The 24881-nt window shown below is 41.3% G+C and overlaps 1 protein-coding gene across 1 annotated transcript in view; it reads right to left on the bottom strand.

Annotated features, from left to right (window-relative positions):
• Positions 1-11266: 11266 nt before the first annotated feature.
• Positions 11267-24881, bottom strand: part of USP39 (ubiquitin specific peptidase 39) — a 30050-nt gene continuing 16435 nt past the window's right edge. The window contains exons 9-13 of the mRNA XM_089681683.1: positions 19895-20083; positions 17741-17883; positions 17382-17517; positions 13689-13775; positions 11267-11613 (exon numbers count right to left, since the gene is read on the bottom strand). Coding sequence (XP_089537809.1) covers positions 11566-11613; positions 13689-13775; positions 17382-17517; positions 17741-17883; positions 19895-20083 — 603 coding nt within the window. The 3' untranslated portion in view covers positions 11267-11565. The remainder of the gene's footprint in view (positions 11614-13688; positions 13776-17381; positions 17518-17740; positions 17884-19894; positions 20084-24881) is intronic.

Below are 24881 nucleotides of genomic sequence, written 5' to 3' on the forward strand. Positions count from 1 at the left end.
TAGGTTTACAAAGCTTTGCACACATGTACATCACAGGACTCATTAGTTTGTGGGTGGGCGTTGGGCAGCATGCAGCCCTCTTATCCTTTCCCTGCTATACTTTGCTAAATTACAGTAAACCTGTTAAGAGCCAAACACAAAGGCTACCATCGATGAATAACTTCTGAAAATGCTAGCTGCCTACCAGGGGAGGACTGACAACTCATGGGGCCCCCGGGTTTTAGGGGATCATGGGGCCCCTGTGTCCTTACCCAAACTCAAAAAAGCCTATGAAAAAGGTACCAGGGGCATCTCATGGGGCCCCCTACTGACCCCAGGCCCTCGGGCAGTGCCGGAGTTTCCAAATGGTCAGTCCGCCCCTGCTGCCTACAAACCCACTGGCTTCAACATTGAAGTCACTGACCTGGAACAAGTCAATGCTTTTCTACACACCTGTCCTGTATCACTAATGCAAATTACTGAAGCTTGGGATGTCAGCATTGGTACACAGCTAGGGACCATGCATTTTTAGGAAAGGTTATCAATGACAGCCTCTATGAATCTGCAATGACAGGTTTTAAGATGTTAAAATTAACTAAGGCGTCTAACTGGGGAAATCAATGGTGGAGAAAGATCTGGGGGTTATGGTAGATCACAAGCTTAATAATGGCATGCAATGCCAAGCTGCGGTTTCTAAAGCGAGCAAAATCCTTTCTTATATTAAAAGAGGTATAGACTCCAGAGAGAGAGATATCATATTTCCCCTGTACAAATCAGTAGTAATACCTCATCTGGAATATGCAGTTCAGTTTTAGGCACCAATTCACAAAAAGAACATTGAGGAACTGGAGAAAGTACAGAGAAGGGCAACCAAACTGATAAGAGGCATGGAGGAGATCAGCTATGAGGAAAGATTAGAGGAACTGAATTTATTCTCTCTTGAGAAGAGGAGATTAAGGGGGGATATGATCAACATGTATAAATACATCAGTGGTTCATATAGTGAATTTGGTGTAGAGTTATTCACCCTGAGGTCATCACAGAGGACAAGGGGGCACTCTTTACATCTGGAGGAAAGGAGATTTAATCTTCAAACACGGAAAGGTTTCTTCACAATGATAGGTGTGAAAATGTGGAATAGACTCCCTCAAGAGTTGGTTCTGGCCAGCTCAGTGGATTGCTTTAAAAAAGGCCTGGATTCTTTGTTAGATACACAGAATATAACTGGTTACTAACATTTATAGGTAAAGTTGATCCAGGGAATATCTGATTGACTCTCGGGGGATCAGAAAGGAATTGTTTCCCTGCAGGAGCAAATTGGGTCATGCTTTGCTGGGTTTTTTCCTTCCTCTGGATCATCTGTGGGAATAGGATTATCACTTTTTTTTTTTAATGGTTGAACTGGATGATAATTATACTGCATGATAATATGCCCCTCCACACAAAGCCAATGGCTTCAATATATACGTTGACACCCTTAAATATGCCAGAAAATTGACCACCAAAAAGTTTTTCTTAGGGTTACCAGGACCCAAACATCTAGTATCTACTGCTCCCAATGATGACATTGTACATACAGGACTTAAAAATAAGTCATTGTTCAACCCCCAAGTAAGTAATAACAATCAGATTGAGGTTTTCAAAAAAATGATTGACATGGACATTAAGAAATTGAGCTTTACAAAAGGAATACAGAATAAGGCTCAGGCTATTGGTATTAGCAGATTGAAAAAAAGAAATGACATCATCATTAGGCCAGCAGACAAAGGTGGGGGTATAGTGATTTTAACTAAAGACTATTATGAAAAACAAATGGAAGTACATCTTAATGATAGAGCCACATATTTAACCTTACCTAAAGATCCTACTAATGTTTATAAAAAAGACCTGACTAAATTGATTGAGAAAGGAAAAGCCAAACAAATATTAAATAAGAAAGAGACTAAGTTTCTAAATCCAGAAGTGTGCAGGATACCCGTTATATACATGGTACCAAAGATCCACAAAGATCCAGATAATCCACCTGGGAGGCCCATAGTCAATGGGATAGATTCTGTCATGGCCAGAATGGGACAGTATGTAGATATTTTTCTACAACCTTTGGTTATTAAAACTAAGGCTATTTAAGAGATACCAAGCATCTCATCCAATGTTTAGAGAATGTTAAAGGAGGCAATCAATTGGTGTTTGCAAGTGCAGATGTATCAGCCCTATACACGATCATCAATCATGAAGATGCAATCAATTCAGTCAATTGGAGTCTGGGAGAGCTCAGCCAATATAAATGGGCCCAGAGGAGATACATCACGGAATGTCTCGAGTATTGTCTATCCCACAACTACTTCTGGTATAAAGGTGTCTTTTACAAACAAATCAGGGGTGTAGCCATGGGGGCTAGATTTGCTCCCAGTGTGGCCAACCTGTTTATGGCCCACTGGGAGGAAGAGTCAGTATACCATAATCCCCCACAACAGTTAGTCCTGTACAAGAGATACATCGATGATGTGTTCATTGTCTGGGACGGTGCAGAACAAGATCTACAGGCGTTCCTCTATCAGCTGAATTCCAATGGGAAGAACATCACTTTTACATGGGAGGTTAATCGGGCAAGTATCAATTTTTTGGATTTATGTATTTACACATATGAGGGGAAGATCTATACTAAGACTTTCTTTAAGAAAGTCGATCGCAATGGGTATATCCCATTAGATAGTTGCCATTACCCCCCATGGCTGTTGAATATACCCAAGGGACAGCTGATTAGACTGAGGAGGAACTGCACTGACAAAGAAGAATTCTTTAAGCAGGCCACAATTATGGAAAATAGATTTGTGGACAAAGGATACTGTCAAGATAACATCAAGGGTAAAATTAGAGAAGTAGGAGACATGGATAGAAATTGCCTTCTGGTAGACAAGAGTAACAAGAATAAGAAGGAATTTGACAATCAATTGGCTATCATTCTAGACTTCACAGCTAATTATAAGGATATTGAAAAGGTGTTTATCAAACATTGGTCCATTTTGCTTACGGACCCTCTATTGTGTCAAATTTTACCTACTGTTCCGAAATTTATATACAGGAAAGCCCCCACTCTGAGATCTGTTTTAGTACATAACGTGATAGATCCTCCTAATAAAAATAGAACAACTTTTTTGGATTATAAGGGTTTTTTCCCTTGCAAAATGTGCCATGCCTGCAGAGCTATTAAAGGCCCCAATCCTAGACGCCATTCTTTCATCTCTACTAACAACCAAAGAGAATTTCAAATTAAGGATTTTATATCCAGTAAGACAGAGGGGGTGGTATATGCACTGCAATGCGGTTGTGGTCTCCAATACGTTGGCCGGACGAAAAGACCGCTATGGGTCAGATTGAGAGAACATGTTCAAAATATTCGCAAGGGTTTTCCTAAGCATAGTGTCTCTAGACATTTCTCACAGTATCATAATAAGGATCCCTCTAGTCTGGTTTTCTGGGGAATTGAGAAGTATCATAGGCACTGGAGAGGAAGCCATAAGATCAGAGCATTAAGTCAGGCGGAGTCAAAGTGGATATTTATTTTAGATACACACACGCCCAAAGGGCTTAACATTGATTTTGATTTAAATTGCTTCATTAGCAATTATTAATTTTATTTTTCTTTTGTGTTGTATCTTGAGTTACTTATGTGTTTTCTGGTTATTTGCATTCTTATTCATTCATTTACATTTATATGTAACCATATGAAGGGTGAACAGCGTATGTCTAGAGGTGGTATTTTTTTTTTTTTTTTTTTTTTTTTATATATATATTTTTTATGTTTTTTCCAAGATTTTTGGCAATATTTATCTCCTCAAATAGAGAGCGGCGGTTTCCTGTTTTATATATATATATTTTCTATATATATACATTTTTTATATACATTTCATTATTATTTTTATCATTATTTTTTAGATTTGCATTTGCATTTTATTTACCTCCTTAATAAAGTTCATTTCAGGAGGTTTTTTGTTTATAGATTCATCACATTTTTCATATATGTGGTTTTATATTTGCTGGTGGATTTAGTACATCATAATTACTTACCATTATATTCCACATCGGTTCTGGCACGATTTTTTGTGCTAGAGCTGAAGCCTGTGGTGTATGTATATTTCTATATACACCTATTCAGGCTATGTGTAAGTAGAAGATCGACGGGCTACAAGAACATGGCTGCCGTGACCACTCCCAGCGGGTCACGATTGGAGGAAAGGCTGGCCTATTTAAGTGAGTGCTATAGACCAATCACGTCAGTCCTGAGGAAGTCACGGGGTCACGTGACGCAACGCGTCGACGGCAATACGTGGTGACGCACTTCCGGCGCGGCGCCATCTTGGTACACCCTCAGCCACACGCATACACCCATGCTATGGGATACAGCTTGTATGTTATTTGGCAAATGTGAGTGTATTATACATTTATTTTCCGGCATTTATTAAACGGTTTTACACTATGGAGGATGTCTTTTGCTTCCTTTATCCCATGGGGGCTTGAGCTGGGGTCCATCCTGCTCAGCTCACCTCGGAGGATACCACAGGAGAGGTGGAAGCTGTATACTGGGGATATACCAACCATCCACTCAAGAGGAAGCATACCTTGACTCAGTGGGGATCTGATAAAGCTCTGTGGCCCTGCAGGGTCGCAGGGAGGAGGTGAGAGGCCACTTCAGCTGATTTCGGATTGCACGTGGTGGTGTGCGGGCCCACATACAGTCCAAGGACTCTGTTTGAGTGCAAATATTGATACAGGATCACTGGACTTTATATTTATATATGTGCACTGTGTGTAGGGGTTGCACATCTGTTTTCCATTTTGTCAGTATCATCACGCACATATATGTATTATGTTCATATAGGATTTTAACATCATGTTGCATGTCCTAAGGCACTGACGCTTTCACTGGGTGTTTTAGCGCTACATCATTTGTATTTTTTCTGAACTGGATGGACTTGTCTTTTTTCAGCCAGACTAACTATGCAACTATATGTCTAAGTTGTTCTCTAGGTCAACAGTTCCAACCTCCATCCTCAGGCACCCCCCATGTTTTGGGAACTTCCCTTAGATAAAATAGCAGTCATACATACCAAGCCACTGATAAGGATTTAAATCACCTGAGCAAGGTGAAGAAATCCCAAAAACAAGACCTGTGGGGGTACTTGAGGACTGAGACTGGGAACCACTGCTGTAGGCAATTAACAGTATGCTGATGGCAGGGAAATAACTTGAATTTTACCACTTATCGACAACACAAAAAAATAAAATAAAAGTCTGATCACCTGCTTAGCAGGGCTTTATAAATCTCAGCACTGGATAGACAGGAATTCAAATCCATCAGCACAAAAAAATCGCTCTTAAACAGGTAAATGCATTGTGTTTTCAAATGCTTTCCTAGAGTTCTGCTTTAACACGTTCCATTGACAAATTCCCAAGTGATTTGTTAATCCCAAAGGTTCTGTAGCTTTTTTTGATCAGTTGCCTATGTTCATTGTCTAGTATAACTAATACCACCCATTGTAGAGTTAAACAAGATCCACTGTTCCACTTGAGTTCCACATGTACCTTTTAACCACTTGCCCTCCTGAGGATTTACCCCCCTCCTGACCAGGCCATTTTTTGCGTTATGGCACCGAGTTACTTTAACTGACAATTGTGCGGTCATGCAACGCTGCACCCAAATGAAATTTACATTCTTTTTTTCCCCCGAATTGAGCTTTCTTTCTGTGGTATTTGATTGCCTGTGCGGTTTTTATTTTTTGCGTTATATAAAAAAAAAAGACCGACAATTATAAAAATATATTTAATTATATATTTTATATAAAATATATATTGCGTTATATAAAAAAAAAAGACCTGTAGCAGTATATTTTAAAAATCAAATTTCGTCATAAATTTAGACCAAATTGTATTCTGCTACGTCTTTGCTAAAAAAAATCCCAATGTGTGTAAATTAATTGGTTTACGTGAAAGTTATATAATTTAAAAATGGCAGTATATATACTGGGATTTTTGTTTAAATTGTTACTAGTAATGCACAGCCATACAAAGCAGTGGGCATGAGCTGACAGGGAGGAGAACTGTTTTGTTTACAAACAGTTCTCCTCCCCGTCGGAGATGCTCAGCAATCACTGGGTGCCAGTGAGTAATCACTGGCAGGGATCCGGTGATTGACAGCTGTGGCCATGATTGGCGCACGCGGACCCCCTACCCAGTAATGCAAAATCACGTATACATACGTGATTTGACACACCCATGCCGCCCTGTAGCAGTATATCTGCTATAGGGCGGTCGGAAAGCGGTTAATATTAGAATTGCCGATCCACCAAAACAGAGATGACAAGTTGAACCATTGGGTATAGGATCCATTAAATATCACTGAACCCAATGGTCAGAGATGGTCAAAAAAGGAACAGTTATTGTTGCCAGACTCCTCTTCCATATGCCCATGAACTACAAACAAAAGGCCTGACTGGCTGCTTTGGCAACTCTTTAAATCCGCAGTGAGTGATTCAAATAACAAAAGTATGGTTAACGGGCTACTTTGTTTCTGTTGTTCTAACATGGAATCAAATCTGCTTTAACCCCTTCACCATCCCTCACAGTGGCCTTTTAACTGGGTCTTAATGCTGGGAGACAGGGTGGACTTCTAGATCATGTAAACACTGTGCTTGGCTGTCACCTGATCGTGAGCCTGTCCTGCCAATTCCTGATCATAAACAGAGACTGGTAGCTGTCTGTGACAACTTCGCAACTGATCTGGGAGTGGGTTTTCAGCACAAAAACCTCAACCGCCATAAACACATACAGTGCTCAGCATAAATGAGTACACCCCTTTTGAAAAAATGTTTAGAAAACTAAGTTTTATAAAACATTTGTTCAGCTCATTACATGAAAGTAAGATTTTATTCAAATTATTTGATGCAAAAATGAAAACACCCCACACCAAAAACGACTACATCTAGGATTTTGTATGACCTCCATGATTTGTAAGGACAGCATCAAGTCTTCTAGGCATGGAATGAACAAGTTGGTGACAACTGCAACATCTATCTTTTTCCATTCTTCAAGAATGACCTCTTTTAGAGCCTGGATGCTGGATGGAGAGTGATGCTCAACTTGTCACTTCAGAATTCCCCTTAGGTTTTCAATTGGATTCAGATCAGGAGACATACTTGACCACTGAATCACTTTCACCCTGTTCTTCTTCAGAAATGCAACAGTGGCCTTAGATGTGTGTTTTGGATCATTGTCATGTTGAAAAAGTGCACGACGACCAAGGTCATGGAGTGATTGTAGCATCTTCTCTTTCAATATAGAGCAGTACATCTGTGAATTCATGATACCATCAATGAAATGCAGATCCCTGACACCAGCAGCACTCTGGCAGCCTCACAGGACACTGCCACCACCATGTTTCACTGTAGACACCATGCATTTTTCTTTGTACTTCTCACCTTTGCGATGGCATACAGTTTTGAAGCCATCAGTTATAAAAACATTATCTTGTTCTCATCAGGAGTACAGAGTCACAGTAGTCTTAGCATGGGCCCTGGCTAATTCTAGACGGGCTTTTTTGTGCATGGGCTTTAGGAGAGGCTTCCTTTGTGGATGACACCATGTATGCCATTCCTCTGCAGTGTGCGCCGTATTGTATCACGGGAAACAATCACCCGTTTGGCTTTTTGCATCTTTAGATAACTGCAGTGAACTTGGATGATGATTTTCTTCAACCCTTCTCATCAGAAGATGCTCCTGTCGAGGTGTTAACATCTGTGGATGGCCTGGACATCTCTGTGAGATGGTTGCAGTTCCATCTTTGTTACATTTTTTAATCACTTTTGCTACAGTATTCTGACTGATAAGTAAAGCTTTGCTGATCTTCTTGTAGTCTTCACCTTTCTTGTGTAAAAAAATTATTTCCTTTCTCAGACCTTCTGACATTTTTCTTCCATGTGGTGCCATTGCTGACAGCATGAAAGGGAAGGGTTATTTTTGGTTAAAGTGTTACTAAACCCACAACAGTAAAATCAGTCTGTATATGCAGTAAAGCATGCTGGTTATACTCACTGTGGAACCTAAGGTGTTAATCCTCTGCATTGTGTAAAAATGCTGTTTGACCCTGACTTCTCTGATCCTCCCCTTCTTCCAGTGTCTCCCTCTTATGTCCTGCTAAGACATATCATGTGGAGTCATTCTGCACATGCTCAGTTTGGTGTGTATTGCTGGAGAGGTGTTTTTTTTTTTTCTTGGGAGAGTGCATGTGGTCAGCACAGGGCCAATCAGCACTGTCCAAACAGAGGTCAGGGATTTTGCATCCTCCTAGATCAGAAAGAAAACTCCTCCTACAAGCTTTAACATGTGCTGTGCTAGACACTGATAGAAGTCACAAGATTGCTCTAACGGCTGATGAGAAAAGGTATTTAGCTAAAATAATTGCATTTCCACATTCTATGTACTATGGGAGACCAGATAGAGTGAATGCAGGGTCTTGGGTTTAGCAACACTTTAACCGCTTCCCGACCCCATAAATAATACAGTTCTCCTCTGTCAGCTCGTGCACACTGCTTTGGATGGCTGTGCACAGCCATCCAAAGCAGTGTGATTACAGTGAAGCACACATACAGAGCTTACTGTGAAACAGCACACAGTTAACCCTTTGGTCGCCCCTTCCTGCTCAGTGCCATTAATACAGTGTCTGTGCCTTTTTTTTTTTTTTTAGCACTGATCACTGTATTGGTGTTAGTGACATCAAGTCAGTTCCCCCTAGTGTCATAATGCCCGCTGCAGTCCTGCTATAAGTCGCTGATCGCCGCCATTACTAGTTAAAGAAAAAAAATTCCAGTATCTATACTGCCATTTGTAAAACGCTATAACTTTTACATAAACCAATTAATTTACATGTATTGTTTTTTTTTTTTTTTTTTTTTAGCAAAACACATAGCAGAATACATTTTGGCCTAAATATGACAAAATTTGATTTTTTCAAAATTTCTTTTACTGGACATGTTTAATAGCAAAAGTAAAAAATATTTTTTCTCAAAATTGTAATTTTTTTATAGTGCAAAAAAATAAATAAATAAACCCAAAAACACACAGGTGATCAAATACCACCAAAAGTTCAAATCGTGGGGGAAAAAAAAAAAAAAAAAAAAGACATAAATTTCATTTAGGTGCAGCGCTGAATGACCGTGTAATTGTCAAAGTAAGGCAGCACCGTAACGCAAAAAATGGCCTGGTCAGGAGGGGGGTAAATGCTCTGGAGGGCAAGTGGTTAAGTAACGCCCTTTTATTATCAACTGTCTGCTGGATACCTGTTTAATGACAAGTCTCAAGACTTTCATTGGTGTGTATTCTTTTTTGCAACATGGTCTTGAATAAATGTTAGGAAAAATACTTTGTGTGTGCAAATGAACATATCTTGTTTGCAATCAATGGCCCGCATTTGTGGAAGTATTTTATAGTATAGTGTTCAATAGAAAGTGTTGATTCTGAAAAGGAAAGTAAAAAGGTTTGCTGACAAATCTGTAGGGGTGTACTCATTTATGCTGAGCACTGTATGTATGGTGTGTGGGTGTTAGGACCTACTCTTCCTGCCATTGCACATATGCTATACATGGTCGGCAAGACGTGTAAGTAGATGTAAACCCTAATGGCAGGATATTTAGTTTAAAGTGATTCTAAAGGTTTATTTTTTTTTAAAGAAAAATAGCAAACATGTCTATACTTACCTGCTGTGTGCAGTGGTTTTGCACAGAGCAGCCTGGATCCTCCTCTTCTCAGGTCCCCCACCAGTGGTCCTGGCCCCTCCCTCCTGTCAGGTGCCCTCACAGCAAGCAGCTTGCTATGGGTGTCCATTCACATACCAAGCTGTGGCTCGGCCCCACCTCCTCTCTTCTCATTGGCTCACTGGCTGTGAATGACAGCTGTGGGAGCCAATAGCTCCCGTTTCTGTCTCAGCCAATGAGAAGAGGGAGCCCCAGAATAGCCTAGACTCCAGTGCACATTGTTGCATCAAGAGGGGGCTTAGGTGAATATTGAGGGGGATGCTGCAGAGGTTTTTTACCTTCAGGCACAGAATGCATGAAGCTAAAAAAAAAAACCTTGAGCCTTTACAACCACTTTAATAAATCACTCTGTATCAAACTGTCATCTCCTTTTAATAAAGTACTTTTTCCACCTTTGTTACATCTCACACCGATTTCTTCCTTCCTCATTGCAGCCACTACCTGTCTGCATGTGCTACATTGAAGAGTGCATAGCATATCTCAGGGAGACTGTCTTGATGGTGATAACAGAGAACCATGCCTGTGTAAAGTGTTTTGTAATGGCCAACGTAGCTTCACCAGCAGCCCATCAGACAAGGTGACAACACAGGACAAGAACTTGAAGACAGGCACAAAATGCTGTCACCCTGTAAACAGGAAGCTATCAATAATCACCATGGGTTTTTTTAACGAAAGCTGAAGAATTAACCACTTGACTACTGGGACTTTTTCCCCCTTCGTGCCCTGGCCAATTTTCAGCGCTCTCAACACTGTACCCACATGAAATTTTTAGCCTTTTTTTTTCACACAAATAGAGCTTTCTTTTGGAGGTATTTAGTCGCCACTGGGAGTTTTATTTTATGCACTATTAAAAAAAAAACCAAAAAACAAAACAAAAAAAAAAAAAAAAAAAAAAACACTGATGGGCACCGATAGGCAGCACTGATGAGGTGGCCACCAAGGAGACGGCACTGGTGGGCATTGATGAGGAGGCACTGATGATGCTGCACTGATATGCAGCAATGATGGGCACTGATAGGCGGCAGTGATGGGTGCTGGCTAGCAGCACTGATGAGTGGCACTGATCATCAGTGCCCTGATGATCAGTGTCGATCTGCTCTGTGACATTTGCTGGCAATCGGCAGTACTTTCCTCACGTTGTGACAGTGTGAGGAAAGTGCTGCCGATAACCGGCAACTGTGTTTACTCGGTGATCTTCTGTTATTGGACACAGCTGATCACGTGGTAAAAGGCCCCTGTGATTGGCCTTTTTTCCTGATCATGGAGAGGGCTAGGTGTATTCCACTGGAGCTTGTTCTGGGAGTACGTCATATGACGCCCTCCCAGAACTGGACAACCGTGCTGTAACCGTCATTCGGCTATAGCGTGGCTGTGAAGTGGTTAAACCTTGAAAATTTTGAATTCTCAATAGTATGCTAACACTTGTATGAAATTTCAGTGATTAGTTACATATAAATGTAATAATCACAAAAGTTAGGATGTATAGGGAAATGGATTTAATGTATATTAAACAAAAACGGAAGCCTTTAAAATTCCTCTATAGATTTTATATAAAAAAAAATATACAAATTCACAAAACTCCTGGAAACACAGGTACAGACTCATCTTGCAGATAGGATGGATTATAGCAGGAGAAGGCTGTTATGCTCTTCAACTTGTAATGCGTCTTCTTCAGACAGGCCAGTCTCACTTTTCAGTAAATGTTAACACTTCAACCACAAGGTCTACTGCCCCAGTACTCGCAAGTTCTTTTTTCAGAAGACTAAACTCCTAAATATCCTCATGCGCCCTCCTGATTCTGCTCACCATCGTCACGTCTCTTCCAAATCTTTAAAGGAAAAAAAAAACGAAAAACTTTTTTTTAAGATGCATTCAGTATGTTTATAAACAAAGCAAAACTTGTTTGTTTAATGAAAACATGGTCAGACTTTTTCACACCATCTCATGAAGTACTGTACTATTTGGAAAATGTTTAATAAACTTGTTATTTAAAGGGGGGGGGGGGGGGGGGACAGACAAAAACAGTTGATTTACTAAAACTGGAGAGTACAAAATCTTGTGCAGTTATGCATGGTAGCCAATCAGCTTCTAACTTCAGCTTGTTTAATTAACCACTTGCCTACCGGACACTTTTACCCCCTTCCTGCCCAGGCCAAATTTTCAGCGCAATTGCACTTTGAATGAATTGCACAATTATGCAACATTGTGCCCAAACTAAATTTTTATCTTTTTTTTGAGACAAAGACATAGAGCTTTCTTTTGGTGGTATTTAATCACCACTGGGGTTTTTATTTTTTGCTAAACAAACAAAAAAAAAGACCAAAAAAAAAAAAGTTTCTTAGTTTCTGTTATCTATCTATCCAGTCGTATCCGACCCTTGGTGATTGCATGGACCGTCACTCGTAAGTGACTTTTTCCATGAATTCTCTTAGCAATTATTTTACAGGGTAGGTTGCCAGTTCTTTCCCCAACCCCTACCATGCAGGAGATCCCACATGGCCAGGGATGAAACTAGGACAATTTAGACAGGAACCAATTAACCTACCAGCATGTCTTTGGAGTGTAAGAGGAAACCGGAGTACCAGGAGGAAACCCATGCAAGCACAGGAAGAACATGCAAACTCCATGCAGGAGGCGCCATGGTTGGGAATTGAACCCATGATCCATTTACTGCACGGCAGATGTGCTAACCACTAAGCCACTGTGCTGCCCATAGTTTCTGTTATAATGTTTTGTAAATAAGCACATTTTTCTCCTTTGCTAATGAGGCTGCACTGATGAGACTGCAGACAGGCGGCACTGATATCCAGCACTGATGGGAACTATTAGTCGCACTGCTGGGGCTACACTGATCATCAGGGCACCGATGACCAGTGCCCTGATGAGCAGTGTAGATGTCCCCTCTGAGAAATGCCACTTACCGCCACGCTGTCAGCATGAGGACAAGGCTGCTGATAACTGGTATTTCCTATTTACACTGATCAGCTGTGATTGGACACAGCTGAACACATGGTAAAAGGCGGCTCTGATTGGCCTTTTACCTGAACATGTGATGAGCTGTGGAAGGACACAGCGATCACAGCTCGAGCACAGCGTGCGCCCCAGGGGTTGCGGGGGATTTTGTGGTTCTGGGGAGGACGTCCATGGACGCCCTCCCAGAACTAGCCAACCGCACTGGAGCAGTCTTTTATATAGCCCGGATGGGAACTGGTTAAGCTTTGACAAAAACCTGGAATCGGATTGGTTTCTCTGCAGAGCCGCACCAGATTTTGCAATCTCCAGTTTTATTAATGAAAACCCCATAAGGTTTAACCTGTCTGCAAAAACATAAATTCCACACCTATGTAATACTTTTCAAGAACAAACAGAGATGAAAATAATCATGGGATAGAATGAACACATGTATAACAACTCATGTCACAGCAGCAAGAAACTGAATTCTTGCATCGACCAGTGTAGAACATCATCTGATCAGTTGGTATTTGCAACAAGACAATAGAAGGCTGTACAATAAAACTGATATAAGTCTAGAAACATCTGATCTGTTGCAAGTTCGCCTAACCCGAGTAAATAGGAATACACACTTCATAAAAGGAACACAGTCTTGGAAACCAGCATAAAATTCCTAGACCGCTTCAGTGAGAGGCTTTGCACAATTATTAACCTCTCATTCACAGTGCTGCTTAAAACCTTCAGAAATAAAATTTCCAAAGTAAACTGAAGTACTAAGCCTTCAAAAACCATTCTCATTCTAAAGACATTCCTCACTCATGGAATAAGCTGTTCAGAAGTCTTTCACAATGTTAAGTGTGTATATCAGTGGATGCTTGGAATGATCTGTATGCAGTGTGCGATAGTAAGGATATACACTGAAGAGACAGATGACAATACTGCAGAATATACCTGAATATAGGCTTCTGAGAGGGTGATCATCTGGGGTAAAATGTCCGTGACTTGCAGGTCTTGCAGCTCATACCATTTTCCAGTGCCCTGTACATAGAAACAAAAATGATGGGAACTGTCACATAGCACACAAATCTTTTCCAGCATCATATATAGGTTATTACGACAGATATATGACCCATTCCAAAAAAGACACCAAAGAGCTATGTGACATGTATCACTCCTGTCAGTATCACCACACAAGTTCTAGAATGGCAACCTCTGGATGCTGTAAAAGGAGTTTATTTCCATGCACAAATCAAGATTCAGGCCTTCTGGTCAATAGTTTTGACACTGTCAAAGGAGAATCTCACTCCTGGTTGAGGTAAGGTTGAGGTGGTGAAGTTTGCACCTGGCTGAGGTGCAAATTACCTGACAAAATTGTCTGATCAAACTCTGAATCTGAGAATGGACTGGATGAGCTCCATCAGAGCTTCTTAAAAAGCTAAGGACCACAATACGTTTTCATGAATAGTTCTCTGGATGCCTTTTTGATCTTCCTTTTTCCGGCCCTGCCCCCTTCCCATTTGTGCTCTTCCCCCAGTTTCTGTTATTTTGTTGGGATTTCCTACACTTTTATTTATCCTGTAAAATATAACATCCAATAGGTTGCATGGTTCGGCTACAATTTCACAACATTTACAATTACATTTACAATTTAACAACATTTCAGCTTTCTCTGGTCTTAACTGGTTTCCGTCCGGCCTACTATAGAAAGACAGGACCTCTCTTGTTCTGGGAGGATGTCATATGAGGTCTTCCCATTCTTGCTGTGAATGCATGCCCCCAGGACACAGCTCATCATTGGTCAAGGTAAAGAGCCAATAACGTTGGCTCTTTACCATGTGGTCAGCTGTGTCTAGTCGCAGCTGATCACATGTAAACAAATGACGATCATCGGCATTTCCTTTCTTCAGAGATCACTGCCCGAGGAAAGGAAAGCCAATGAACCGACTTTCCTGTGACAGCACACACTTGCACTGATAATCAGTGCAACCCCATCAGCATACATTAGTGAACAAGAAGAATTTCTTATTTGCAAAATTTTATAACAGAAACAAAGAAAAAGTTGGGTTTTTTTTGCAAAATTTTCCATCTTTATTCGTTTGTTTAGCAAAAAATAATGGTGATTAAATACTACCAAAAGAGAGTTCTGTCTGTCAAAAAAAAAATGATAAAAATGTAGTTTGGGTACACTGTTGCATTACCACGCAATTGTCATTGAAAGTGCGACAGCACTAAAAGCTGAAAATTCGCCTGGGCAAGAAGGGGGTGAAAGTGCCCTGTAATGAAGTGGTTAAATATCCAACTATTGGATAATAGCTACTAGGGATGCACAAATATACCGGTGTCTGAAACCAGCCAAAAATAGTGTTAATCGGCATTTTGCCGCCGAAAGCAAGCGAGTTTACGTTTAGGGTGCGTTTTTCATAGGCCATGTGACGCATCACAAAGCAACACGTGAATGTTTTGGGAGTTTTTTGGCCAAATTGTTGCTGGGCAGATTAATAATGCAAAATGCATCAAAAACGCAACACATGTGCGTTTTCTATGCATTTCAGGCCTGGTTCACACCAATGCAGTTTGCGTTTTGTCTGTTGTGCAGTTCTTTTTGCCTTTAATTTTTTTTGGCCAACTTGTTACTGGGCAGATTAAAAATGCATAACGCATCAAAAATACAGCAAATGCATGAAAACATGAAAAAAAAATGCACTACATGCAATTTCTGCAGGGTCCCATTGAAGTCTATTAAACCAAAAATGCAACGTTTTGCATTTAAAAAAGTCCCTGACCATTTCCAAAACCGCTGCCGCTCAAAAAAAAGCATAGATGTCAAAATGGAATGTACTGCGTTTCTGCAAAAAGCCCTAAAAAACGCATTGGTGTGAACCAGGCCTCAATGGGAAGGTGCGTTTTTTTTTAGCTTGCCAAATATGCACCAAAAATGCAGCAAGCAGGATTTTTAACACCGCAAGGGAAGCACAACGGGCCAGTGTGAAGACATACATTGAATTTAAAATTATGCATTTTTCTTGAGCTGCAAAAACTGCTCAGTATGAAAGCAGCCTTAATGGCTGAAAAAAAAAATTCAGATTCATTTAAAAAGTCAAATATTATATGACCAAATGCATCCTGAATTTTCAGTTTCGGTCCAAGAATTTTAATTTCGGTGCACCACAAATCTCTACTCTGGACTGTGGAATAGATAACCCTTTTTATACGTGTTGTACTATGCTCTGGCATAATAATTTCACTGCCACTGCTTTTTTGCGGATTTCCTAGAATTAAAAAAAAAAAAAAAGTTCTGATACCCTGAAACATTTACATGATCCATGACTCCTATTCATGACTCCTATTCAAACTTTTATATAAAAGCCCACCTAACAAAACTGATACAACATTGTGTGTAACAGCCTTTTAACCACTTCCTGTCCGGACACTTTCACCCACTTCCTGTCCAGGCCAATTTTCAGCTTTTAGCACTATCACACTTTGAATGACAAATTGCACGGTCATGCAACACTGTACCCATATGAATTTTTTAGCATCTTTTTGAGACAGATAAAGCTTTATTTCGGTGGTATTTATTCACCACTGGGACTTTTATTTTTTTTTGCTATGCAAATGAAAAAGTCCAAAAATTTTGAAAAAAAGTGTTTTTCTTATAAAATTTTGCAAATAGTATTTCATCATAAATCTTGGCCAAAATTTATTCCGTTATCTTTTTAGTAAAAAAAAAAAAATAATAACCCAAAATTAGTTTATAACCAAAAATTATAATTTTTAAACTTTTTTTTTTACTTTTTATTTTATTTTTTTACATACTGTCACCCTAGCAGTACAGTGTCACCATGGTGACACTGTACTACTTGTGGGGGGGGGTGATGAAGAATTTTTTTTCCACGGATTGCTTTTACACCCATAAAGGCTGTAAAAGCAATCATTTCTCCTTCTCTCTAGCTGCATTCTTGCAGCCATTGAGAACTACTGTGTGAGCTGTGATTGGTCACAGCTTGTCACATGGTACAAGGCTGTTGTGAATAGCCTTATATCATGTGACCTCTGTGATCATTCACAGATTTCACACGTAGTAAGCAATGATGTCACAAGTGACATCTTGCTTACTACTCTGCATGTGATCACTGATTGGCCAATGAGTGATCACATGATCGGACCTCGCACAGAGGTCCCGTCCGACGATCAGTCTTTCACTGTGTCCGGAGGACACAGCGGGCACCAGATCCCGGTGCTGTGCGCTCCCAGGGAGCGCGCACAGCTAGAAAATGCGGGTGCCGTTTATGAACGGCAACCCGCCCCTGGAGTGCCACCGTCCTGCCGTTTATAAACAGCAGGCGGAAGGCAAGTGGTTAAAATATACAGGATACCAGATATTAACCACACATCTTCATAAACCCATATCTAGTACTTCTGTGCACCAGTTTCCCTACTTTTTTGTCCTTCCATAGAATCTAGCTCCAAGTCTAGTTACTTTGTGCACATCAACAGAAAATGATTTTGTATTAGGATTACTTATGGCCAAGCCAAGATTACACCTATTCCTCATAAGAGGATGCAGTTCAATTCCTTGAAAGTACATATGTAGATAGAAATAAATTGATAGACAAACAGATGTAAAACAAGCTAAACACTCACATGGTGAAGAACATGGATACGATATGAGCCTTCGCTGGGTTTCCCGTCATGCACTATGTTTGCAATAAGATCATAAGTCGTGTACTTGTGTGTAGTCTGGCATTCCTCTGCCAAGTACTCCCGCAGATCTACATTTCTGTGTTGGCATTAAGGGAAAAAAAAAAAAAAAGGGAACATGGTTTTACGAAATGATTACCACTGCCACGCTCTTTGCACAGTTCTAAGAGCAGTATGATTCTTTTGTTGCACGGGGGGAGGATGTCTACAAGCCTTCACAGCTGCCTGCGCTGCATTACTAACATGTTACTAAAACGTAAACTGAAATACAATTGATGTCAGTTATTTGTGACTTTACTTACGTGATAGGGAAATTCACAATAGTTGGGTTCTTCTCAACAAAAAAGTTGTTCTTTGTAAAGCGCTTAATGCAAAATATCAAATATGGTGGAAGCTTGGTCAGTTGAAATCGCTTTAAGAAGTTCTCTTTATAGGTCTTGTACTCCTGTATAAAAAGGTCATTCACTGTTAGTTTCCACAACAGTGAACAGAAAAGAAAATGCACCTTCTAGAAATACTAATAATATGAACTGAAAAAAAGGTAGGAATGTGAAGTAAGCACAGCCAAAGAGCTTGTATTTATAACGTGTGAAAAATATGCAATTACCAGACTTGCTACATGACTGCCATAGTTATTTTCCACTTGGCAGCATTCTGCACTTCATATACTACAACATAAAATGAATGATCTCCCTGAATATTTTTCCTAAGGCAGATACGTCTTACAACATTTGTGTCAATTATATAAATTCACAGATCTGCAATACAGCAAAGCAAGGATATTTTCCCCCCTAGTGGTAGCCCTGCAGTTACTTATATTTTGGAGTATGTGAAAATTCTTTTCTTGAAATACATCACAAGATACAGAGGAGTTATTCATGACTACTGGAGTTATGCTGCCACCCTCAGGTGAATGGACATTGGCCGAAAAAAAAAAAAAGGATTACCTTGCCAATGCATAACTCCTCCCACCTCAGCCTCAGTTTTGTAGCAAGCAATAATGAATACAGACCAAAAATAGGGATCTGTGTCATGTGATATACTTTAAGAAAAGGGTTTTACAGGTAAACCAAAAATCTTAATTTGTACATCATTGGACACAAAGGAGTTAATAATCATGATTACTTGGGATGTCCCATAGCAGTGATCATGGAGGAGAGGGCAACACAGCACAAGGTTAACAAAATTCCCAAAACAGGGGGAAAACCCCCATTACAAAATCACCTTCCAAGAACACTAGCTGAATTGCCCAAATTTCCTCTTCCCTGATCAGAGTTGTTCTCCAGGACATCTTCCAAGCCTGAAGAGCTGGCATCCATTGTCAAGACCTTGAATCACTAAGAATCCACCATTCCATAGAAAACTTGATCTTGGAAGTCAGATACAATGGCAGGATTGGAGGACTCCTGATGTTTGTACCATACCAGCAATTTTGTGTTGCAGAACTGGGCACAAAAGACCGTATCAAAAGGTGGCTAGCATCTTCCCAAAAATTTTCATATCAAGGAATTTAGCAAAAAAGGCCAGAGATGACACTACTCAGTCCATGCTGTGTACTGTCTTCCACAACAGCATTTCTGGCAGATTAATGGGTATTTTTCTGTACTTGCAGGGTCTGTAAGGAATAATGCATAAATGTGCATGTCATGCAGAAATGTACTTTATGTTGACTTGACATATGCTCTAAAGCGGAAATAAACCCTCCTCTACCATCGAAGACTTCAAGAGAGTGGGAGTTCGGTTAAAGGCACAAGCAGCATTCCCGGCATAGCTTGAATGCAACTGTTTTGGGAAACCACGTCCCGCAGTAACAAACAGCCAGCTGGCACTTTTATTGCAGAGAGACATGCAATGTCTCTTCTGCAATAAAATGCCCTTACCTCCCTGCTGGCTGTCTTCTCTGCAGATGGCCTCTTGCCCATGCACAGGAGTGACGTCATCCTTCCTGACCAATGAAGATTGCAAAGACCAGCACACAGGAGAAAATGCTGGCACCAGCAACGGACTGTTGGAAAGAGTATTAACCCCTTTAGTTCTGCTTTAAATCAATGGATTTAGTTCAGCTTTAAGTTTAATATACATGTTTTACCAATTTAGACTTCAAGTGGAACTGTAAAACTAAAATACACAGTCAGTATAACATAGGATTATTTACATGCAGTGTGTTACTCTGGCCACAAGTCTTCCCCAAAAAGAGGCTATTAGTGATTGGCCTTGGTGTGAACTGTCAGGAACGCATGCCCACTACCTAGACTTTGAAAAGTGGGGAATGAAGCACTGGGGCCAGAATATCTTCCTGAGCTCAGAGCCTTTCCTCAAACGAGGGACAGAGAAGCAAGCATGAGAATGTAAACAATTCTTGTTCCTGTCCCCTGACATGGGGCTTATGTGTTTGGATACAAATGTCAAATGCTACCAAAAACGTAATATTGTAACACAGGTTTATGATCATTTACCTTTTCAGTGATGCCGTTGAACTTGGCAAGAATACTGAAGAGAGGCACCTGTGGGATGATCAGCTGTTCTTTCTCATCTTTGTAAAGAGGAGCAGTGGGGAGGTCCAGAGTGAGGTACATGAAAGGAGACTCCAGCATGGTTTCCAGGTACTCCTCATTCTGCAGGAGCTGCTCTTTCTCCTCTGCTGGCTGCAGGCACAATGACACAATGTATAAGCTGAGTATTTTGACCCCCCAGATAAACCATGACACATCTCAAAATGGAAGCAGTTAGCAAAACCATTTTGAAATGGGACTGTTAAAAGGCGCAGATATCTGTACACAAATTATGAAAATTATACAAATTTTATCCAAATCACATATCCAAATCAAAAAAGCCTATGAGAAAAATAAATAAATAAAAAAAAAAAAAAAAAAAAAAAAAAAAAAAAAAAGGTACCAGGGGCATCTCATGGGGCCCCCTACTGACCCTGAGCCCTCGGGCAGTGCCCGAGTTTCCAAATGGTCAGTCCACCCCTGGGATTCTTCAAACAGTAATCTAGAACCCAGGTTTAATCCAAAAGGTGGTGTGTGTGTGTGTGTGTGTACGTGTGTGTTCGAGGGTGTTCGGGGTTGGGGAATATTTTCAGACTGCAACACAATCTTCAAATAAATTTGTTGTTCCAAAAAAATTCAGCCAATGATATGCTCCCAGGGAAATATCAGGAATATCTTGAAAAACATGAGAAACTTGCAGTCAAATTGCATCGTGATCAATATTATACAGTGAGGAACAGAAGTATTTGAACATCCTGCGATTTTGCAAGTTCCCCCACTTAGAAATTATGGAGGGGTCTGAAATTCACATTGTAGGTGCATTCCCACTCTGAGAGACAGAATTAAAAAAAAATTCAGGAAATCACATTGTATGATTTGTAAAGAATATATTTGTCTTGCACTGCTGAACATACCGTATTTTACGGCGTATAAGACGACTTTTTGACCCTTGAAAATCTTCTCAAAAGTCGGGGGTCGTCTTATACGCCGCTATACGCCAGGGCGGCACTTTTTAGGGGGGCAGCGCGGTGCCACCGCCCCCCCCTTCCGACGGAAGGGACACTAAGTACAGGGGTGGGCAGAGGGCTGCTGTCTCTTACCAGGCTCCTACAACGATCCATCCAGGAAGCGCTGCTGATTCAGTCACTCCGGCCACTCGCTCACTCCTGCTGCTCGGCTCCGCCTCCTCACTGGTGATTGGCCGCCAGAACTGTAGCTCAGGAAAGGCACACAGGCGGCCAATCACGGGCAAGGAGGCGGAGCCGAGCGGACCCACAAAAATCGAGCAAGGGAGCAGTGAGGGAGCAGCCGGTAAGTGTGCAGTGCAGAGGTGCTGCTGCAACCACATATGCTGGCTGCAGCAGCACTATACTGGAACAGGGGTCAGCAAGTGTCATTGGTTTCAGTGGGAGGAATAGTGTCCCATCATTGGTGTCACTAACACCAATGATGGGGCACTATTCCTCCCACTGACACCAACGATCGGGCACTATTCCTCACACACTGACACCAACAATGGGGCACTATTCCTCCCACTGACACCAACGATGGGGCACTATTCCTCTCCCCACTGACGGGGTACTATTCCTCCCACTGACACCAATGTTGGGACACTATTCCTCCCACTGACACCAATGATGGGGCACATGATTCTTCCCACTGACACCAATGATGGGGCACATGATTCTTCCCACTGACACCAATGATGGGGTGCTATTCCTCCCACTGACACCAATGATGGGGCAAGATTCGTTGCTCTGACACCAATGATGGGGCACGATTCCTCCCACTGACACCAATGATGGGGCGCTATTCCTCCCACTGACACCAATGATGGGGCACGATTCCTCGCTCTGACACCAATGATGGGGCACTATTCCTCCCACTGACACTAATGATGGGACACTATTCCTCACACTGACACTAATGATGGGGCACCATCATTGGTGTCAATGGGAGGAATAGTGCCTCATCATTGGTGTCAGTGCGAGGAATCGTGCCCCATCATTGGTGTCAGAGCGAGGAATCGTGCCCCATCATTGGTGTCAGAGCGAGGAATCGTGCCCCATCATTGGAATACCATACCATATTGAAATCAAATCTGATGTTTTTTAATTTTTATTTGCTGTGCGTTGGAAGAGGGGTAGTCTTATACGGCGAGTATAGCCCATACCCTATATATTAACAGGAAAAGTAGGGGGTCGTCTTATACGCCGGAAAATACGGTAAGTATTTGAACACCTGAGAAAATCCGTGTTAATATTTGGTACAGAAGCCTTTGTTTGCAATTACAGAGGTCAAACGTTTCCTGTAGTTCTTGACCAGGTTTGCACACACTGCAACAGGGATTTTGGCCCACTCCTCCACACAGATCTCCTCTAGATCTGTCAGGTTTCGGGGCTGTCGCTGAGCAACACAGAGTTTCAGCTCCCTCCAAAGATGTTCTATTGGATTTAGGTCTGGAGACTAGCTAGGCCACTCCAGAACCTTGATATGCTTCTTACGGAGCCACTCCTTGGTTAACCTGGCTGTGTGCTTCGGGTCGTTGTCATGTTGGAAGACCCAGCCACGACCCATCTTCAATGCTCTGACTGAGGGAAGGAGATTGTTGCTCAAAATCTCACAATAAATGGCCCCATTCATCCTCTCCTTAATACAGTGCAGTCGTCCTGTCCCCTTCTCAGAAAAGCACCCCTAAAGCATGGTGTTACCACCCCCATGCTTCACAGTAGGGATGGTGTTCTTGGGATGCAACTCATCCTTATTTTTACTCCAAACACGACAAGTGAAGTTTAGACCAAAAAGTTCTACTTTGGTCTCATCTGACCACATGACTTTCTCCCATGCTGCCTCTGGATCATCCAGATGGTCATTGGCAAACTTCAGACGGGCCTAGACATGTGATGACTTGAGCAGGGGAACCTTCCTTGCAATGCATGATTTGAAACCATGACGGCGTAGTGTTCTACCGACAGTGACCTTTGAAACTGTGGTCCCAGCTCTCTTCATGTCATTGACCAGCTCCTCCCTTGTAGTTCTGGGCTGATTCCTCACCTTTCTTATCAGTGATACCCCACGAGGTGAGATCTTGCATGGAGCCCCAGTCCGAGGGAGACGGACAGTCGTCTTTAGCCTCTACCATTTTTTAACAATTGCTCCAACAGTTGATCTATTTTCACCAAGCTGCTTGGCAATTGCCCCGTAGCCCTTTCCAGCCTTGTGGAGGTCCACAATTTTGTCTCTGGTGTCTTTTGACAGCTCTTTTGTCTTGCCCATGGTGGTAGTTGGCGTCTGACTGTGGGGTGGACAGGTGTCTTTAAAGAGCTCAGACAGGTGCTACAAAGTTAGATTAATGAGTGGAGTAGAGGTGGACTTTAAAGGCACAGTAACAGGTCTTTGAGAGCCAGAATTCTTGCTATTTCTTAGGTGTTCAAATACTTATGTTCAGCAGTGCAAGACAAATAAATTCTTTAAAAATCATACAATGTGATTTCCTGAATTTTTTTTTTAAATTCTGTCTCTCAGAGTGGGAATGCACCTACAATGTGAATTTCAGACCCCTCCATGATTTCTAAGTGGGAGAACTTCGCAGGGTGTTCAAATACTTCTGTTCCTCACTGTACCTGTTCTCTTTGCTTTTATGTAATTTTAATAAGATTTGTTGATTAAAATTTGTATGATTTTTACGACAATAGTCAGCACAACCATTAACCCCATCATAACACTCAATCAGAGAACACTTGGTTACATCAGTCCCTGTTCCTTAAACTTCCAATGTAACGTCCCTACCACAGACACACAATACACATCGGAACAGGAGAGAGGGAGGAAAAAAAAACAAAGACAAATATAACAACATTTCCATAATGCAATACCAGCCAACACTTTTATAGAGCTGGCTTCATTATACCAAAAAAAAAAAAAGGGAGGGGTTTGGCCTTAACAGACCTCTCAAGAGAAGCTAGCAATGGAACCGACAAAACACCTGGCTGTCATGATGAGCCTCTTGCTTTTGCCAACAACCAGTCTAGATAAAACAAAATCAACATTCTCCCAATAACAGAGATCCTAAGAAAATTCTTCTGTACTTAACCACTTCAATACCGAGCCTTTTTTAACCCCCTTCCTGCCCAGGCCAATTTTCAGCTTTTGATGCTGTCACATTTTGAATGATAATTGCACGGTCGTGCAAACTAAATTTTTAGCATTTTTGAGACACATACAGCTTTCTGTTGTTGGTAGTTGGTATTTAATCAACACAAGGTTTTTTATTATTTACTAAACAAATGAAATAAGACCAAAACATTTTTTGGGTAAAAAACAAAACCAGAAAAAAAACCAAAAAAAAAAACAAACCCACACCTTTTTCTTCATTTCAGTTATACAATTTTGCAAATAAGTAATTTTTCTTCTTCACTGATGTGCGCTGATGAGGCTGCACTGAGAGGAGGCACTGATAATCAAGTGCCCTGGTTATTAGTGTAAATGTCCCTGTCACAGTAAAGCCGGTTATTGGCTTTCCTTTGTTTAGACAGTGACAGTGCCGAGGAAAGGAAAAGCTTATAAACAGAATTTATTTACATGTGATCAGTTGTGATTGGACACAACTTATCACATGGTAAATAGCCAACGTCACTAGCTCTTTACCCTGATTGGTGATGCATTGTGTCCCAGGGACCCAGCGCACCACTGACCACCGCGCTGCGCGGCAAGCATGGGAGGACATCATATGATGTCCTCCCATAAGAAGAGAGGTCCTGCTCGGTCTAATGTACAATGACGAGCGGGAACCAGTGCGGGGATCCTTTGCTGTCCCCAGGGTCACCAGAACCAGTGTCCTCATTGGAAGATTTCCCCCTTCTTATTGTTCTTGGAACAACCCAAAATTTGGGATTTCCCTTTACTTTCACCTTTGATAATATTGGTAGACATGACAAATACACAGGGATGT

Source organism: Staurois parvus, unplaced genomic scaffold (genome assembly GCF_062004578.1).
Source record: "Staurois parvus isolate SC_StPar_1 unplaced genomic scaffold, SC_StPar_1.0 ptg000276l, whole genome shotgun sequence".
Classification (NCBI taxonomy): Eukaryota; Metazoa; Chordata; class Amphibia; order Anura; family Ranidae; genus Staurois; species Staurois parvus.